Below are 16,910 nucleotides of genomic sequence, written 5' to 3'. Positions count from 1 at the left end.
TTATCTATGACAGGTAAATTAGACAAATATATACATATGTATATATATAGCAATATAAGATAGTCAAAATATTTCTGCATATATCCTTATAACAGCCCTGTGAAATTGTTGAAACAGGTTTTAATCACCTCCATCATAAACATGAGAAAGCCACATTTTTTTTTTTTTTTAAAGTTAATTGTCTTCCCCAAATCCACTCTTCTCAAGAATGATCATGCTTCCATTTGCATGTGGGCCTAATGAGCTCTTCCCATTATAACACAATGATTTCTAAAATAGAGATAACTGAGTAAATTCTGTATCTGTGAATTGGATGTTGATTATCAAGCCCTCCTGATTGTGATATTGAAAGGCAAAAAGTCAATTTCTTTATTCAAAACATGCTCCAACATCACCATTTATGTATTTTGTCCACAATGAGACAAAAATTTCTTCTAAATGAAACCAAACAAAGTAACCTATATCAATGCCTTGAAAGATATTCTTTGAACTTTTTGCTGTCTTAGAGGCAAATTATTATAGACTTCACTTCTTTAAGGCTTAGAGTCCTTTCTTTCCCTCTTCTTTTGCATGTTTACTATTCAATTACTAAAAGTATATCTCGTCTCCTTGCTAGAAAATTCATACTGGTTTCTCTCTTCTAGAAATCTGAGTACTTCATTCACCTAAGAGGTATGCTTAAATTTTAGACCATCCCTTAGATCATTCACTGATTTTCTAGAGTTCAGAGGAGCTATTTGGATAGGTCCCCTATGGATTAGATTTAGAAGCAAAAGTTAAGTAAAAATGACTAGACAACAAATATGCCTATTTTCTGATTTATCTTGTCCTTCTAAATGCTGTTGCAGTCATATGTACTTAATGTTATTTCTGAAAATACTTTTTGAAAATTTCTGGCCTTTATTTTAAAAAATTTACATACATTAAAATTTAAATATTTAAATTGTGAAAATCTTCACACACATATGCATGCACATTATCTGTGAGCCATCATCACATCAAGATAATGAACATATCAATTAGTCCTACAGATTTTGTTATTTCCCCTTTTAATCCTTCTTTTCCTACTCTACTCCTTCCCACTTTATCTCCAGGAAGTATTATTGTTGTGTGTTATTTTTTGTTACTACAGATTATTTCTCATTTTTTAGAAGTTTATATGAATGGCAGCATATACTTCATACTCCCTTTTGTCTGGCTTCTTTCACTCAGCATGATTATTTTGAAATTTATCCACAGTGTGACATATATCAATAATTCATACTTTTTATTTCTCCGTAGTATTACATTGAATGTGTTAAGGAAAACAGTATTTATGACTCTTGTCAAAATGGTAAATGAGACTTTAGATCTCACAGGATAGATATAGTACATGATTCAGTATGAAAAGACAAAATGATATGACACTGAAAGATGAACTCCCCAGGTCGGTAGGTGCCCAATATGCTACTGGAGAAGAGTGGAGAAATAACTCTAAAAGAATGAAGAGACAGAGCCAAAGCAAAAACAACACCCAGTTGTTAATGTGACTGGTGATGGAAGTAAAGTCCAATGCCATAAAGAACAATATTGCATAGGAACCTGGAATGTTAGGTCCATGAATCAAGGTAAATGTGCTTAGTACATGGCTGAATACCCCAGGAGGACCCTGTGCAGATATCCAGAGTTCTCTCTCTGTTGCATTCTCTTCTCTAACATTCTGCCTTGTGAGATCTAACCATATCACTCTCTGATAACTCCCATAACTCTTAGTTCTTTCTACTCAGAGAGTTCCCTGAACTCTATTGAGTCCCTCTGCACTGTGTAACTATTGGTCACTATCTCAGGTTATAAACTGTGGAGGTTATGGGACTCACTTAGTTTAGTTCCTGTTACATAAGAATCACTGTCATTTCTTGCCTGATATCCAATTTGTTGAAAAGCCTTGTTTTATATATTTTGCTTAGTTTTTTGGTTGTTTTATTGGGAAGGGAAATCTAGTCCCTTTTACTTCATCTTCGTCTGAGTGAAACTTTTTGGTCTTTACTTTTAAATTTTTATTGCCAATGCATGGTTAGCATGTTAAATCATTTGTGTTGTCAAAAGGAATAACCTGTATCAAATTGTATTGTGTATTTTGTACACAGTTCTGAAAGCTTAATGAGTATTTACTACATATCTAATGATTTCTTAATACAAATGTTTGATAGTAATAACAGTTAATCTCATATTTTTGTCTTGAGTTTGGTTTATAATACTAAAAGTACACAATTACTTAAAGTGAATGACTATTAAATAGAAATATACTTCAAAATATTAAGTAAGCATATTACAAAAGGTAAGAATGGTTATGATATTTAAAATAAACCTTAATATAGTCAGTGAAATGTATTTTTATCTGATTATTTCAATTGATTAAAATAAACTAATAATCTATTCTTTGAGGAAAAACATATGCAGATAGTTTCATTTTTAAAAATATGATATTTTACTTTATATCAGGTGATTGTCAAATCTGGGCCAGGAACTTTTCTCAGTCTGGCTGTATATGACAATTATATCTTCTGGTCAGATTGGGGAAGAAGAGCTATCTTGCGTTCTAACAAGTACACAGGAGGAGATACAAAAATTCTTCGTTCTGATATTCCACATCAACCAATGGGTATCATAGCTGTTGCCAATGACACCAATAGCTGTAAGTTACCATAGAAAGCAAATTTATTTCTTAATTATATAATCTCTTAAAAACATATATATATTTTAAAGTAATACTTGGTTGGACTTTGTTTAATACTGTTTCTGGGGCTAGTATTCAGGCATTGACCATTGAATATATTGAAATTATCTGAATGTTTTATGGAAACTTTGTCATTCTTAATTTATCACCAGAGGAATGATTCACTTTTAATTATTAGTTTCTGGATATCTATTTCACACTATCTCACTCTTATTTTTGATGATTTAAATCAAGTTGTTTTCAAGAAAATAATACTTGTTTGCTAAACAAACTTTGCATCTGACCTAAACATTTTTTTAAATCACTGAAATACCTACAAAATTGCAGTTTGCAGTATATGTGTAGTTTCTAGAGGTACCAGTGTATTGAATGACAGATATGTTAGAAAATGTAGAAATTTTTTACATATTTTTAAATGTACTTATCATTTGGAATCTTTAGATTTTCAAAGGTCCTGAATCTTCCTTGTTCATGAGATGTTTTGAGAGCTTGAGGTTGTCTAACAGTTTACTGTTAATCTATGTTAACACAGTACAGGATTTCAATATAAAAAGTCACCAATAAAACCTCTTCATTGCAGGTGAACTTTCTCCATGTGCATTACTGAATGGAGGTTGCCATGACTTGTGCCTTTTAACTCCTAATGGAAGAGTGAATTGTTCCTGCAGAGGGGATCGAATATTGCTGGAAGACAACAGATGTGTGAGTAAGTAAAGAGAGTTAAGATGTGATGTGACACATAACTGCTCAGAATGGCACACATGGACATTGGAATTGTTTTAGCATATGTTTGAAGTTGTACTCTCCTCCAATATTAGAGACCCTGTTGGCTTATCTCTCTATTCTAAAAAGAGCTGTTTACCATTCTACCTATAGCACCGTGTGATAGGAAATAATAACCCAAATAGTGATGAATGTTGTATCCTCTGATTATGGCTGGAAGATGGGTAAACTGGAGAAATACCTGTACACAACGATATCTGAAAGCTTGGAGTTATGACTTGAAGAATTCAGTCAATAGCAAAATTAATTAAAGCCAAAATAAAACCAGTGTACAGGCAGCAGCTTAGTAGTGAACCCACTCACAGTCAGTCAGAGTATGTAAATAAGAAAGAATGGCTCACACAATTTATTTGTAGTCATTTCTGAACTGTTAATTAAAAATGTAATGTTGCAGCCTTGTGTGATGTTTATACCTCCCGAAGGCATTACAATCTTTAATTAGTACCATTACAGTGTGTACTTATTAACAGCTAAGTTTCCCAAACTGTTTCTACCGTAAATAACGGTTCAAGTGTTGTAATTTTGTCATGAAAATTATCCAGCAACATAAAAAGGGTTAATTTCTCTTTAACATCAAGACTAGTTGTGAGTAAGAAAGACAGGAGAGAAGCATCTTGGAAAACTGTAAATTGGTAAACTCTTAGGCTGTGTTCAGTTTTTTTTTCCTCCTCATCTGTATACTCATCTCATATCTTTCATCTTAGAAAGTCAATAGAGTTGGATATGTCTACATCATAAAAATAAGAATCATAAGCTAAAGTATTTTTCAATTGCATCTTTTGTCTTCTTTCAGTCTTTGTATACCAGAAGGATCTTCTCTTTTGCCTCTTCTTTATTTTAATACAAACAAGTGTGATTCTTGGACCCATGTACATTTGGAAACTTTTTTCTAATACAAACACTTTGACATAGTTTTTATTAACCAGGAAAACTACTACACCTAATGCAAAACATATACATATTTTCTCACTTTGTATATTGACACATAATCCAAAAGGCATTTCTTAGCAAAATAAGTAAATGACTTTAAGAATGTGCCGAGGCAAACAAGGGAATGATGTAATTGGTCAGTAGATAGTTAATTTCAATAATGTGGGCCACGAATTACAATATTTCTTCATTACCTAACACTTCCCTGAATTTTTCAAGCAATTGCTTAAATTCTCTATTTCAGTTTGCCTTTGTGGTTTCAGCTGTAATTATCTGGATCCGATGCCATCTGTAAGCCTGGAGTGTTAGCCATGCATTAGAATCACTCATGTTTCTTTCACAGGTCACTACAGGCCAATAGTAAACCAATGCCTCTAGTCAAAACAGCAAGGCTTATTTGTATACAGTAGATTCCTGTCCTTGCAGCAAAATAGATTAGATACATCTGTCCCTACTAAGCCACCTGCGTCTCACTATTGATGAGAGGGAATGAATCAGACAGAAAACTGTAGTGTTAAAACAAGCATAGTTGTATTCACATGGAACTGTAGAGTGATGCTGGATTCTTCAGAGCTGACAAATCTTTACAGAAGTATCTTGTATCCATTGTGCATTCATACTGAAATTCTGTGGTCCAGCAGAGAGATTGAAAAGTAACTCTTGGCTTCTTCTTGTCAAATCTGTCTTTGGGAAATGATGTTTCTGGAATATTGGGGTCCACATCTGAATTAGTTCACCCAGAGCAGATTATGAATGTTAACAGCAGCATTACAAGGGTGAAAGGTTATTTACTAACACCTACTTGAGGGCAAAGGAGAGAAAACCATTTGTTGTCATAACTCTTGAGAAAAAAGATTAGGCAATTCCATTTTACATGACATTGCTAACCTTATTAACACCCATAACAGAAATAAGAATAGCAAATATAATTAGATGAAGCAATTACCTTGTAAGAGAATGGAGGACAGCTGAACCACAGTTTTTGTTTCCAGCGAGAGGCAGAAAATACTCAATACTATTTCTTCAAATGGACATACCTAAATAAGAATTGTGCTCATACAATATTTGTTTTTTACATAATAAACCATATTTACCATAAATATTATCATCTTTTCCTCAAAAGTACAGTGATTATAAAACCAAAATATGGCATTTTATATCATAGCAATTATTTTTCACTGGAAATGAGAAATTAAGCAGTATGTGTTTAAAATAGACAAGTTAAGAAGGCTAATGGACTCTCAGTAAATGGATGAATTTTATTCAGTTCATGATCTAAGGTGATTGTGGGCAGTAAGTCAGCACTCTTCTTAAAGATAATAATTCTTTAAAGTGAGTGGTATTTTTAGACTCTTAATTTCTTGTTATTTCCTCTAAAATGGCATTCTACCTTAGCTACTGACTAGTGAAATTTAGACTGCACCAAGAAAAACAAAATAACTTTGGAGAGGGCTGCTATCATATAAAAAGTTAAATTATAAGTCATTAATAGGTAGATAGAGAAAAAATAAATATTCTGTAAAAATTGTTACATTTGAGGAATAATAAAGAAACAAAACACTGGGAACTTCAAAGAGTATTAGTGTCTATTTAATCGAATATTCCTGAAATAAATCCTAAAAACTGATAGCAAATTATAAAATTAAGCTATATTTCTTGCATTAGTAGAGATAAGTGAATTCTAACTATCTCCAACATAATTAAATGATTTACTTTCCCGGTATGGTTTTTCTACAAGCAATAGGTTGAGTGCTGTGCTGTGCTGTCGCTTCAGTTGTGCCTGACTCTTTGCTACCATATGGACTGTGGTAGCCCACCAGGCTCCACTGTCCATGGGATTCTCCAGGCAAAAATAATGGAGTGGGTGGCTGTGCTCTCCTTCAGGGATCTTCCTGATCCAGGGATCTAACCTGCATCTTTTACATCTTCTGCATTGGCAGGCGGGTGATTGACTACTTGCACCACCTGGGAAGCCCAATAGACTGAGTATATGCAAGCAGACAGCAAATAATGCAGGAGAAACATTGCACTCCAAAAGCTTGCTAGTAAATCAATTGTTTAAGAATGAAAATAAAGGAGTGGGATAGTGTGGGAGGTGGGAGGCAGGATTAAGAGGCACAGGACATATGTATGCCTAAGGCTGATTCATGTTGGTGCATGGCAGAAACCAACAGAATATCATAAAGCAATTATCTTCCAATTAAAAATAAATAAATTTTTGAAAAATGTCTATTTTCCCCAAGAGAGATCATTCTAAAACAGGGGTCACATATTGGCATTCCAGGGATGAAACATAGCTATAGAAAAGCTTCTTTGTACTCATGGCTGTTGTTTTGTACTCACAAGTTGGTCAAATCACATAAAAACTTGGGCTTTAAATTTCTTATAAGAATCCTGGCACTTAGAAGTGGGACAATACGGCAGTGGTTAACCGGAGCCCATAAGCATCTGCTGCATGTGCTTTTCAGTTTATCTTTGTCCTCTACCAGCACCCCCTACAGACTCCCATGCATTTCAAGGAGTAGGTACTGATCACATATGGCAGGAAGAGAGGGTCTTCTCCCTGGTACCTCTCACAATGTAAATAGCACAAGAGGCTCTGTCTATTCCATAGAGAATAATTTCAGCAATTCTAGTACTTCTGAGTGATAGAAATTGTTACAGAGATTTTTTTCAGCAGGTAGTTGGGGAGGAAGGACATTTGGAGGTGAGACTTCAGTGAAATGAATCAATCAAGGCATCCAAGATGAGAACTCTATATGCTAAAAAATTTCAGTGTATTGAAGAATATATGAGATTTCAATAAGAAAATACAAAAACACTCTCAGTATGTACAGAGCTTATTTAACTGGCTCTTTTCAACATTTATTTTTAGGATAAGTGCTAAGCAAGATGCATAAATATAGTCACCCAAATTCCACACACGTACAGTCACCAAATAACAAAATCACAAGCATACTTTAAACACAAAGATAAAGTCAGGAAACTTATGAACATTTGCAAAGAAAGCTTGAAAACAACACAATAAAAGCATCCCTCTTAATTTTTTTTGTAAAGAAATTCTGTAAACAATTGCCCTTTATTAATTTTTATATAAAAAATTTAGTTTATTTTTATGATTAAGATTAAAGGAAACAATTGTTATGACATCAAAAATATTTGTTATTACATGAAATGTTGACTTTTTTTCCTTTCAGCTAAAAATTCTTCCTGCAATGTTTATTCAGAATTTGAGTGTGGAAATGGAGAGTGTATTGATTATCAGCTCACCTGTGACGGCATTCCTCATTGTAAGGATAAATCAGATGAAAAACTCCTCTACTGTGGTAAGTTTTCAGTGTGTGATTTTCTCATTTCAGAGAAATGCAATTATTTTTATAGTTTTTGGTATGATTGTCTCCATTTGGTTTGTATGTATGATCTTCTTACTGCCTCTCATTAACATGTAGATTAACAATTGATTTGGCTTGTTCTTATTCAAATTGGGCACCTTATTTCCTACCAAATACACATGATATTAATTGAAGAATTTCCTCATAGTTTCCATGCTTGAAGTATAAATTTAAATACACAGGAGCCTGTTTTTGAGCTGCCTAGTTATTCATCATTAGCAAAAGGTTTTAGGCTTACATTTAAAGATGTCAGAAGTATTAGTTATTGGCTGGATATTGCAGGTTTAACCTGCAGCAAAAGTCCACCATCAGTCAATAGCATATTGTTGTATTAGTATCAGAGTCTTATTCATTCTAAATAATTTTGCTTCTAGGATTATCCCAGGGCTATTGTCCTTAGGTACAAAGGCTGATTGCTTTAGCCCTGGCATCCATTAAGTATGGAATTCCACCAGTTGTGCCTCTGTAGGTGACACCAAATGACAGTCAACCTTTCTCTGTCCCATAGAAATATAAACTGGCTTTTGGACTCTATAGTAAGCAACTGTTCAGTTCAGTTCAGTGCAGTTGCTCAGTCATGTCCGACTCTTTGCGACCCCATGAATCACAGCACGCCAGGCCTCCCTGTCCATCACCAACTCCCGGAGTTCACTCAAACTCATGTCCATAGAGTCGGTGATGCCATCCAGCCATCTCATTCTCTGTCGTCCCCTTCTCCTCCCGCCCCCAACCTTTCCCAGCATCAGAGTCTTTTCCAGTGAATCAACTCATCGCATGAGGTGGCCAAAGTATTGCAGTTTCAGCTTTAGCATCAGTCCTTCCAATGAACACTCAGGATTGATCTCCTTTAGAATGGACTGGTTGGATCTCCTTGCAGTCCAAGGGACTCTCAAGAGTCTTCTCCAACTGTTACTTGCCTTCATTTCAACAATATTTTTCCTGAAAGCATGCATCTATGCAATCATTAATAGTTGATGTAGAATTGATCTAGAATATTTCTAAAGTAGTCTGATTTATTCTTATGCTGTGTAGTATTGTTATTATATGCTCTTCAAAATTTAGCTATCTATATCTGGAATTGTTGTATTTGGCTTCTGTATTTCTCTTTTGTTTTATTTCTTGTCCAAGTTAAAACAATAGAGTCGGACACGACTGAGCGACTGAACTGAACTGAACTGAAGGTGGATTTTGGGAAATTCACAAGAAGTTTTGTTACTCTTTTACACTGCAGAGTAAACATCCTTGGCTAAAATGATAGTCAAATGTAATTTGTCTGTAATCAACATGTAACTAAATCTTAGGGAATTTACCTCAAATGATGTATTTATCAAAATCAATAGCGATGTCCTGTACATCATGAAAATATTAACGCATATAAAAATGTGATAATAATCAGCTTACAAATTCACATTATTATGATGAATTGGCTTGAGAATATATTTCACATTATTTTTATCTTCTTAGAAGGCAGATAACCTTTGTCTGAAAAGGAGTTAGCAAGCTTTTTCTGTAAAGGTTAAGCTGCTGTTTTGTGGTTTTGTTAATCATATATGCTTTTGTCACATATTCTAGTGTTTTAAACAAACTTTTACAAATGTAAAAATCATTATTAGTTCCAGAGCCAGATAAAATCAGGTTCACATGCTGCATTTGGCCTGTGGACTATACTTTGACAATTTCAGGTATAGATTCCAGATTTTAGAATCACATTTGAGTTTAAATGTTTGTTCCCAAATCTACTAGTTTGTGACTAGTATGAGGAAAGGCCATTACTTCTCCTATATTTTAGTTTCTCACTACAAATCTTCCCTGGTGGCTCAGCTTGTAAAGATTCCGCCTGCAATGCGTGAGTCCTGGGTTCGATCCCTGGGTCTGGAAGATCCCCTGGCAGAAGGCTTGGCAACCCACTCCAGTATTCTTACCTGGAGAATCTCCATGGACAGAGGAGCCTGGAGGGCTACAGTCCACGGGGTTGCAAAGAGTCAGACACAACTGAGCAACTAAGCATAACACAGCACACTACAAAGCAAACCTAGCTGGAATGGTGGTTGGGAACATTAAATAAACATATGTATATTTACATATGCTCAATATAGATCTTCGCACAAAAGAAGCTTTCAGTAAATGGCAGCTATTATTATTGTGAGTAGTATCTTCTGCCCCAAATCAGAAAATGTCAGCAGATTCTTATTAAGGTAAACAGATTTCAGAAGGCAATTATTCTTCTGCTTCGAAAATTCTAGTAGATCCTTTAAGATGATTTTTAAGAGAAATTTATGGATAAATAGGTGACTCTTAATTCACTGATTCAGGAGTAAATGTTTTGTTTGACACATCTTGTTCTTGATTTAAAATACTTGTGGGGTGCAAAGGAGATAGGGGATAGGTATTGGAGTGTCTTTATTACTTTTGAGGTAGAGATTCATTTCTTCAGAAATGAATATGTGATATAAGTTTATTTCTGCCCTACCTGAAAGAAATGCCAGAAGCAATAAAGTGGGTATAATTTGATGAGATCTCCAAGTATGAATCACTGATGTTAAAATAGTCAAAAAGAGTTTTTTCATAGATATTCTAATCCAGAACTTGAATGCCACATAGCACCTGTTCTTTAGATCCACAATCTGGTTATTGTGAATGAGATCTTACCTGTGATCTTCTTTTTGTGAAAATATTTCTATAAGCCCTCCAAGTATGTGTTTTCACTTTTCCATGTAAGAAAACAGAAGTTGCCGAAGAGGTTTCAAGCCCTGCTACAATCGTCGTTGTGTTCCTCACAGCAAGTTATGTGATGGTGAAAATGATTGTGGAGACAACTCTGATGAATTAGACTGTAAAGGTAAACACATGTCACATCAGCCTAGGAATATCATCATGCTAAGTGTTCCCCAAACTCTTCCACAGTATATTCCTGAGAGTTCTGGAATTTCACCTTTTTGATATATAACCCTGACTAACATCTATGGACCATGCTTTGGTCAATGCTGCTGAAGAGAGTTATTAGAGTCAATTGAAAATTGATGACTATTTTTCTATTTCTGGTTTCTATTTCTTTCTTTGCTCACTTCAAGATTCTTTCTCACCTTTTCAGTTCAACCTCTCTATTTGGGACATTTCTACCAGAAAGTATAATACTGAATTTACTGCTCCAAAATGTTCCCCTTCATTCCTTAATCCTGTCTTCTACATGTGATCTCTTCATTTTCTTACTTATTGGAAAGGAAACCTTGGTATTCTTCTTTGTTCCCCCTTCCACCATGCTTTACTAGCCACATGCCCAATCATCAACAAATCTTCCAATTCTTTGAAATATATTCCCTTTCAGTCTACTTTGAGCCTAGCTTAACAGAGTAAGCTTAACAGCCTTTTAATTGATCTCCTTTTGGAAATAAATTGGAAAGATTGCTACTCTTTCCAATAAATCTGAATTTGTATTCATGCTAACACACTTTAACATTTTACCATGTTAAATTCAAAATTTTACCATGGAACACATCAGCAGCCATACTACCTGGAATAGAACCCCAGCTGTAACAGTAACTGTGAAACTTTGGATAAGGTACTTAACCAACTGGTGTCTCAGTTTTCCAAACTATTAGGAAAGAGACAACAGTTAAAGAAGTGTATTAATATTAGAACAGAACTTGTCATGTAGTAAATGCTATGTAAAGATTTAGTTTTTGTTTTTTTTAAATTATTCCTCAGATAAAGAATCCCAACGTTTGCAGAATAACGTTTGACAAGTTTTTAGTCTGACATTTATGGTCTCCTAAAATCTGGACTCAACAGATCTTTCCAAATCAATTTCCTATTAAAAATATTTCCATTTATTGAAAATACTTTATTGGGTGAAATTCTTTAAGAATAGAGACATAAAATTTCTAAGTTCTGTGTGTGCCCTCAATTTAGATCAAACTCTAAGTGAAAGATAGTCATTTAAATAGGTAAAGATGAATATGAGGTGCTATGATTGCACTATTAAGAATTTTTTTTTTTTTTTTTTTTACTTGGAGGTAACCTGAAAGGTTTCATAGACTAATGTCAAAGACTAAAAACAGTGGAATGATTTCAAAACAAGAGAATTCCAAGTGGAGGGACCAATATTGAAAACTGAAAGTAATTTGATGCTTAGAGCAAGATTGCGTATTGGGGAGTGTCAACAAAAATGAAGTGAGTTAGAAGGAACTGGGATATGATGGGTTTTTTTGGTGTCATGTTATAGAACATGAACTTTATATTGTAGTCACCAGAAAGGGAAAAAAAAAAGAGTAAAAAAACTGATTTTTATAATTAAAGCGATAATACTGAGACCAGAAGGACAAAATAGAAGGCTGTTACAGCAGTGAAAGCTAGGAATAAAGAGGAGAAAGAGAGATACAACAGAATTTTAAATGGTAGCATAACAGGTATTTTGGGGTAAGAAACATGGGAATAGAGGATATGGTGGGGGTGGGAGGGGATGTTCCCAGGTGGTGCTAGTGGTAAAGAACCCACCTGCCAATGCAGGCAACATAAGAGACTTGAGTTCAATCTCTGGGTTGGGAAGAGCCCCTGGAGGAAGGCGTGGCAAACCACTCCAGTATTCTTGTCTGAAGAATCCCATGGACAGAGGAGCCTGGCAGGCTATAGTCCATGCAAAGAGTTGGATATGACTGAAGCATCTTGGCATGTGTGTGTGTGTGTGTGTTGCCTGCTTTTAAAATATTATTTGTTTTCATTAATTTTTAAATTTATTTTTGCCTGCCTTTTGTTGTGTGAAACAGGGATAAGATAATACGAATGGTCCACATTCTGAGGTTGGGGTACATACAGACATTCAAATGGAACTGTTCAAAGGTTATATATATATAAACAGAGATATGGAGCTCAGATAGTAGGTTTAGATCAGAAGAATTGATCTTGGATTTCTTAAAGAGAGAGAACTCAAAGGAGGTATGAAGTAGGAGTTGTTTTAGGAGAATGCCTCAAAATGACCTGTTGAAATTAAAATTGAAGACGCTAATATAAAAATGAAACATATACCACAAGAGTAATAAAATGAGCTTCATAAGAAATTATTTTTTTAAATAAAGGAGGATAAGTTAGCGTTACAGAGAAGGCAAGAGGGCAGGCATAGACTGGAAGGTCCACTATACTTTGCAAACAGATTATAATTTCTTGGTTACCTTCAAGAGTCAGTTCAATGGAATGGGAAGGAAATACCGGATCGCATTAGATTGAGACAAATATGAATGGTGAAAGAGTAAAGACAGTGAATTCAGGCTATTTTTTAAAAAGGTTGATGGTAGAGAAAAGGTGTTTGAAGTACAGTTGTAATAAGAAGACTATAAAAAGTTAAGGAAGAAGGTAGAATGTGTACAAATTATTTTGTAGCTGATAAAGGATTGATAATTTACTCTGTCATCTTAGAGTATATGATCTTGGCGAAACACTTGAGAAGTTTACCATCTAAGTAGATACTGTAGTTTAGGAGGAATCAAGTACATTTGAAAGTTAACTGTGATTTTGTATTATCTATAAAAGACTAAAATCGATAAATTGTGTAAGACACTGGTAGTTAGTGGAGGAAACAGATAAGCATTTGGAAGACAGGACAAGAAAGTAGAAGGAAACCCCAAAAATGGATATGTTCTATTAGTTATTATGCAAGGTGGTAAGACTATCATGAAAACAGTAAGCTGGGATAAAAATTAAAAGATAAAGCTAGAATATGAAGGAAATGAATAATAGATGCAGAAAGTAGATTTTAATATACATTTCCATGGCAAAAGAAGCCATGTAAATTTAATGTTACTGTGGATTTTCTTGGAAAATGGTTTCTTTTAAAAAGCAGTAAGCAAATTGCTGCATTTGGGTTTATGAAATATAGTACCCAGAACATGGTAGGTGTTTATGAAACTCTTATGTGGCTGGTTGAAACCATAAGTCTTCTAAAAGTATAGATAGGTTTTATTTTGCTTAATGACATCAGTATCAGCTGAATAACCATATAAATAACTCAAAATTTTATTTTTGCCTTTTTAATCTAAACTCTTAGTTTCTGTTATAGCCATCTCAGCCATATATTTGGAGACAGAAGTACCATGTTTGAGATTCAAATTTCTGTCAAAACTTTTATTTTGTGATAATAATAGTGTAGTGATCATGACAATTGGATATCTTGTGAAGCAATAACAACAAAATTGTATGCCTTGAACTTCTTCCTATATAATGAAGTACATTTGAAACTACCCATGCTCAAATAGATGCTGTGTTACATACTGTAAGTTAGCAAATTTAAGTAAATGGTCTAGCTTCTGTAGGATAAACAAATGGGTAGCTTTTTATATGAAATCTTACTACATATTAATCTTTTCGGTTTGATTTTCCTCTGATATTAAGATTGTTCATATGGTATTCTTTCATGCCACAGGGGAAATACTAACTTGGGTATTTTTTCCATAAGCCAGTTTCTTATAAGCATTAATTCAGATGTATGTCCATCAAACACATGGACACTTACAGCACATGAAAGATCATGAAGGAAAAGGAACATAAATAGGCATAGGAAGAATGAAAAAAGAATTATTTCTCTAGTCACTCTCTTTTTCTATAATCATTGCAACTTGGGGACATAGTGCTTTGTTTCATGTATATATGTACGTTCCGTTCCGTTCGTTCCGTTCCGTCGCTCAGTCGTGTCCGACTCTATGCGACCCCGTGGACTGTAGCCTACCAGGCTTCTCCATCCATGAGATTCCCCAGGCAGGAATACTGGAGTGGGTTACCATTTCCTTCTCCAGAGATCATATATGTACACACACACACACAAATCATATGTTATTGTTTAATGTAAATAAAGTAAAAAATAAAATTTAAGTGGTACATTAAAATATCAATAAATACAGAGAGATTTTAATAGGCTTTAGAGAAAAGCTATGGTGGAATCATTTGTAAATTATCTGAAGTACTATTACAGTTTTGTTTGTTTAATTTAGATGTTAATAGCAATTAACATTATTTTTTTAATGGCATATAGTCAAATAATCTATCTGTAGAAATAGATATTGTAAGGAATTATATTTGGTTTCTTGTCTTAGGAAGCAAAGTGAAACCCCAAATCCTCATCAATCTTTTATTACTGCCTCTTTGTAGTATTCTTTTCATAACTGAGAGCTTAGGACATCAAGCTGTCTGGTGGGGATCTGAGGAGTTGTTCAGAAAGTTTGTCATTCTTCATTCCTCTTCTGTTTGAGTGAATAGATTTGTGGAGATTGCACACTATCCCTCCTTTGCTCCCTGTTGAGATGAATATATCCCTCTGAAAAGAACTTCCTTGAGCCACCTGAACACTTTTAGGTGGACTGGAGAAATAAGCACTTCTAAGGCAACCTAGAGTAGAGAAAGCTGGTGTTTTGTTTTCTTTTGTTTTCCCCAAATTCATAGTAAAACTTTGAAGATTCCAAAAACAGCAAGCTAAAGGAAAAGGATAAGCCTACCTGGAGGAGAAATCATTCTTTCTGGGTTCACATACCCTTGGAGCCTAAGCAGTATATTAAATAAAAGATGTGGTTTGAAAGTAAACAGGAGAGATATGACAGTGCATTTAATATATTTTTTCCTTGACAGTTTCCCCTTCGCTACAGGCTGGGTAAGGGAGTTGGAAAAACAGTGAGTTAGCTTAGTTATAAGAATCATCCTAAAAACCAGGGAAAGACTAATCAGTTTTATATCTTTGCTATCAAATTAAATATTTTAACTAACATGGAAAGAAGGAAGTGGATTAAATAGGATAATTAAGAAAGTATATGAAGGAAAGAAAGTATATTCTTTTACTTTCTCTCTTGATGCTACTTTTGATCCTCAATACCCGTCAGATCTTCCTTTGTAGTGTCTCATTGCTATTCCTGGTGTCACTCACAATTTGTAGGCTTTATTATTATTATTATTATTTTTTGGCACTATCTGGAGGGAAAAGTATAGTATTTCTCACTCAGTTTACCTTTATTTGGACTACAGTATTTTTTCTTCTCTTTTTCTCCAGGACTTTTAGCCTGAAGAAAAGTTGTCAGAAACTTTTCATATTCACTTGACAAATTAAAGATCCCATTATTTTTTTCCCTCAAATTCACCCTAGGGTGAAACAAATTTTGTACTTGACTGACCAAAACAACATAGAAGGGAATATGGCAGAGGGAATAGAAAGGAAGAAGTTTTGGTACAAGAAAATTTTGCTTACTAATTAAGCTCTATTATCATGGATTTCTCCTGTTTTACAACTCTCCTTTCTTGTCTACAAGTGCTGGAGATGTTAATCGCCACAACCACCTTGCTCCTGCTGTTTATGGAATTGTGTAACTACTTAATATGCCCAATTCCAATACCACTTATCGCCTTACATAATCCTTTGCTGCTGCTACTGTTAAGTCGCTTCAGTCGTGTCCGACTCTGTGTGACCCCATACATAGCAGCCTACCAGGCTCCCCCGTCCCTGGGATTCTCCAGGCAAGAACACTGGAGTGGGTTGACATTTCTTTCTCCAATGCATGAAAAGGAAAAGTGAAAATGAAGTCACTCAGTCGTGTCCAACTCTTAGCGACCCCATGGACTGCATCCTTCAAGGCTCCTCTGTCCATGGGATTTTCCAGGCAAGAGTCCTGGAGTGGGGTGCCACTGCCTTCTTTAGCTGTTCCCAAACTCTAAATCAAGTCATGGAATCTATGGAGATAGGACTAGGAGTGAAGGCACAACTGGTTGCACTTGCACATCTCACACACTCTAATATGCTCTCCTAGCCTCTGTGGGGTCACACAGAGTCGGACACGACTGAAGTGACTTAGCAGCAGCAGCAGCAGCCCTATTTTTGATTGCAAAAAATGGGAAAAAAAGTATTTCATCCTCTCTCCAGTTCTCCTGACCTCTCTACCTCATTTCCCCCTGCCCTTCTCTTATATACTATTTTCTAACCACTCTTCTCAACTTTAAAGTTATAGTTTCTTTTCATCTAGTTAGATCATAGTTCCTCTGTTTATTTTTTCTTCTTCCCAGAATTCTATCCAAGACCCATGTTCTAGTTACTCCACATTTCCACTCTTTTCATTAGCCATTCT

General features: G+C 34.8%; 1 protein-coding gene across 1 annotated transcript in view; it reads left to right on the top strand.

Moving 5' to 3' along the window:
• The window catches only part of LRP1B (LDL receptor related protein 1B), a 2,241,805-nt gene that overhangs the window by 1,879,947 nt on the left and 344,948 nt on the right, over window positions 1–16,910 (top strand). The window contains exons 44-47 of the mRNA XM_088842364.1: window positions 2,482–2,674; window positions 3,297–3,422; window positions 7,627–7,755; window positions 10,541–10,660. Coding sequence (XP_088698490.1) covers window positions 2,482–2,674; window positions 3,297–3,422; window positions 7,627–7,755; window positions 10,541–10,660 — 568 coding nt within the window. The remainder of the gene's footprint in view (window positions 1–2,481; window positions 2,675–3,296; window positions 3,423–7,626; window positions 7,756–10,540; window positions 10,661–16,910) is intronic.

Source organism: Moschus berezovskii, chromosome 2, assembly GCF_049115385.1.
Source record: "Moschus berezovskii isolate FMDL1 chromosome 2, NW_MosBer_1.0, whole genome shotgun sequence".
NCBI classification, from domain to species: domain Eukaryota; kingdom Metazoa; phylum Chordata; class Mammalia; order Artiodactyla; family Moschidae; genus Moschus; species Moschus berezovskii.
Note: the sequence above shows the minus strand (reverse complement) of the source record. Positions and strands in the feature narration are given on the sequence as shown.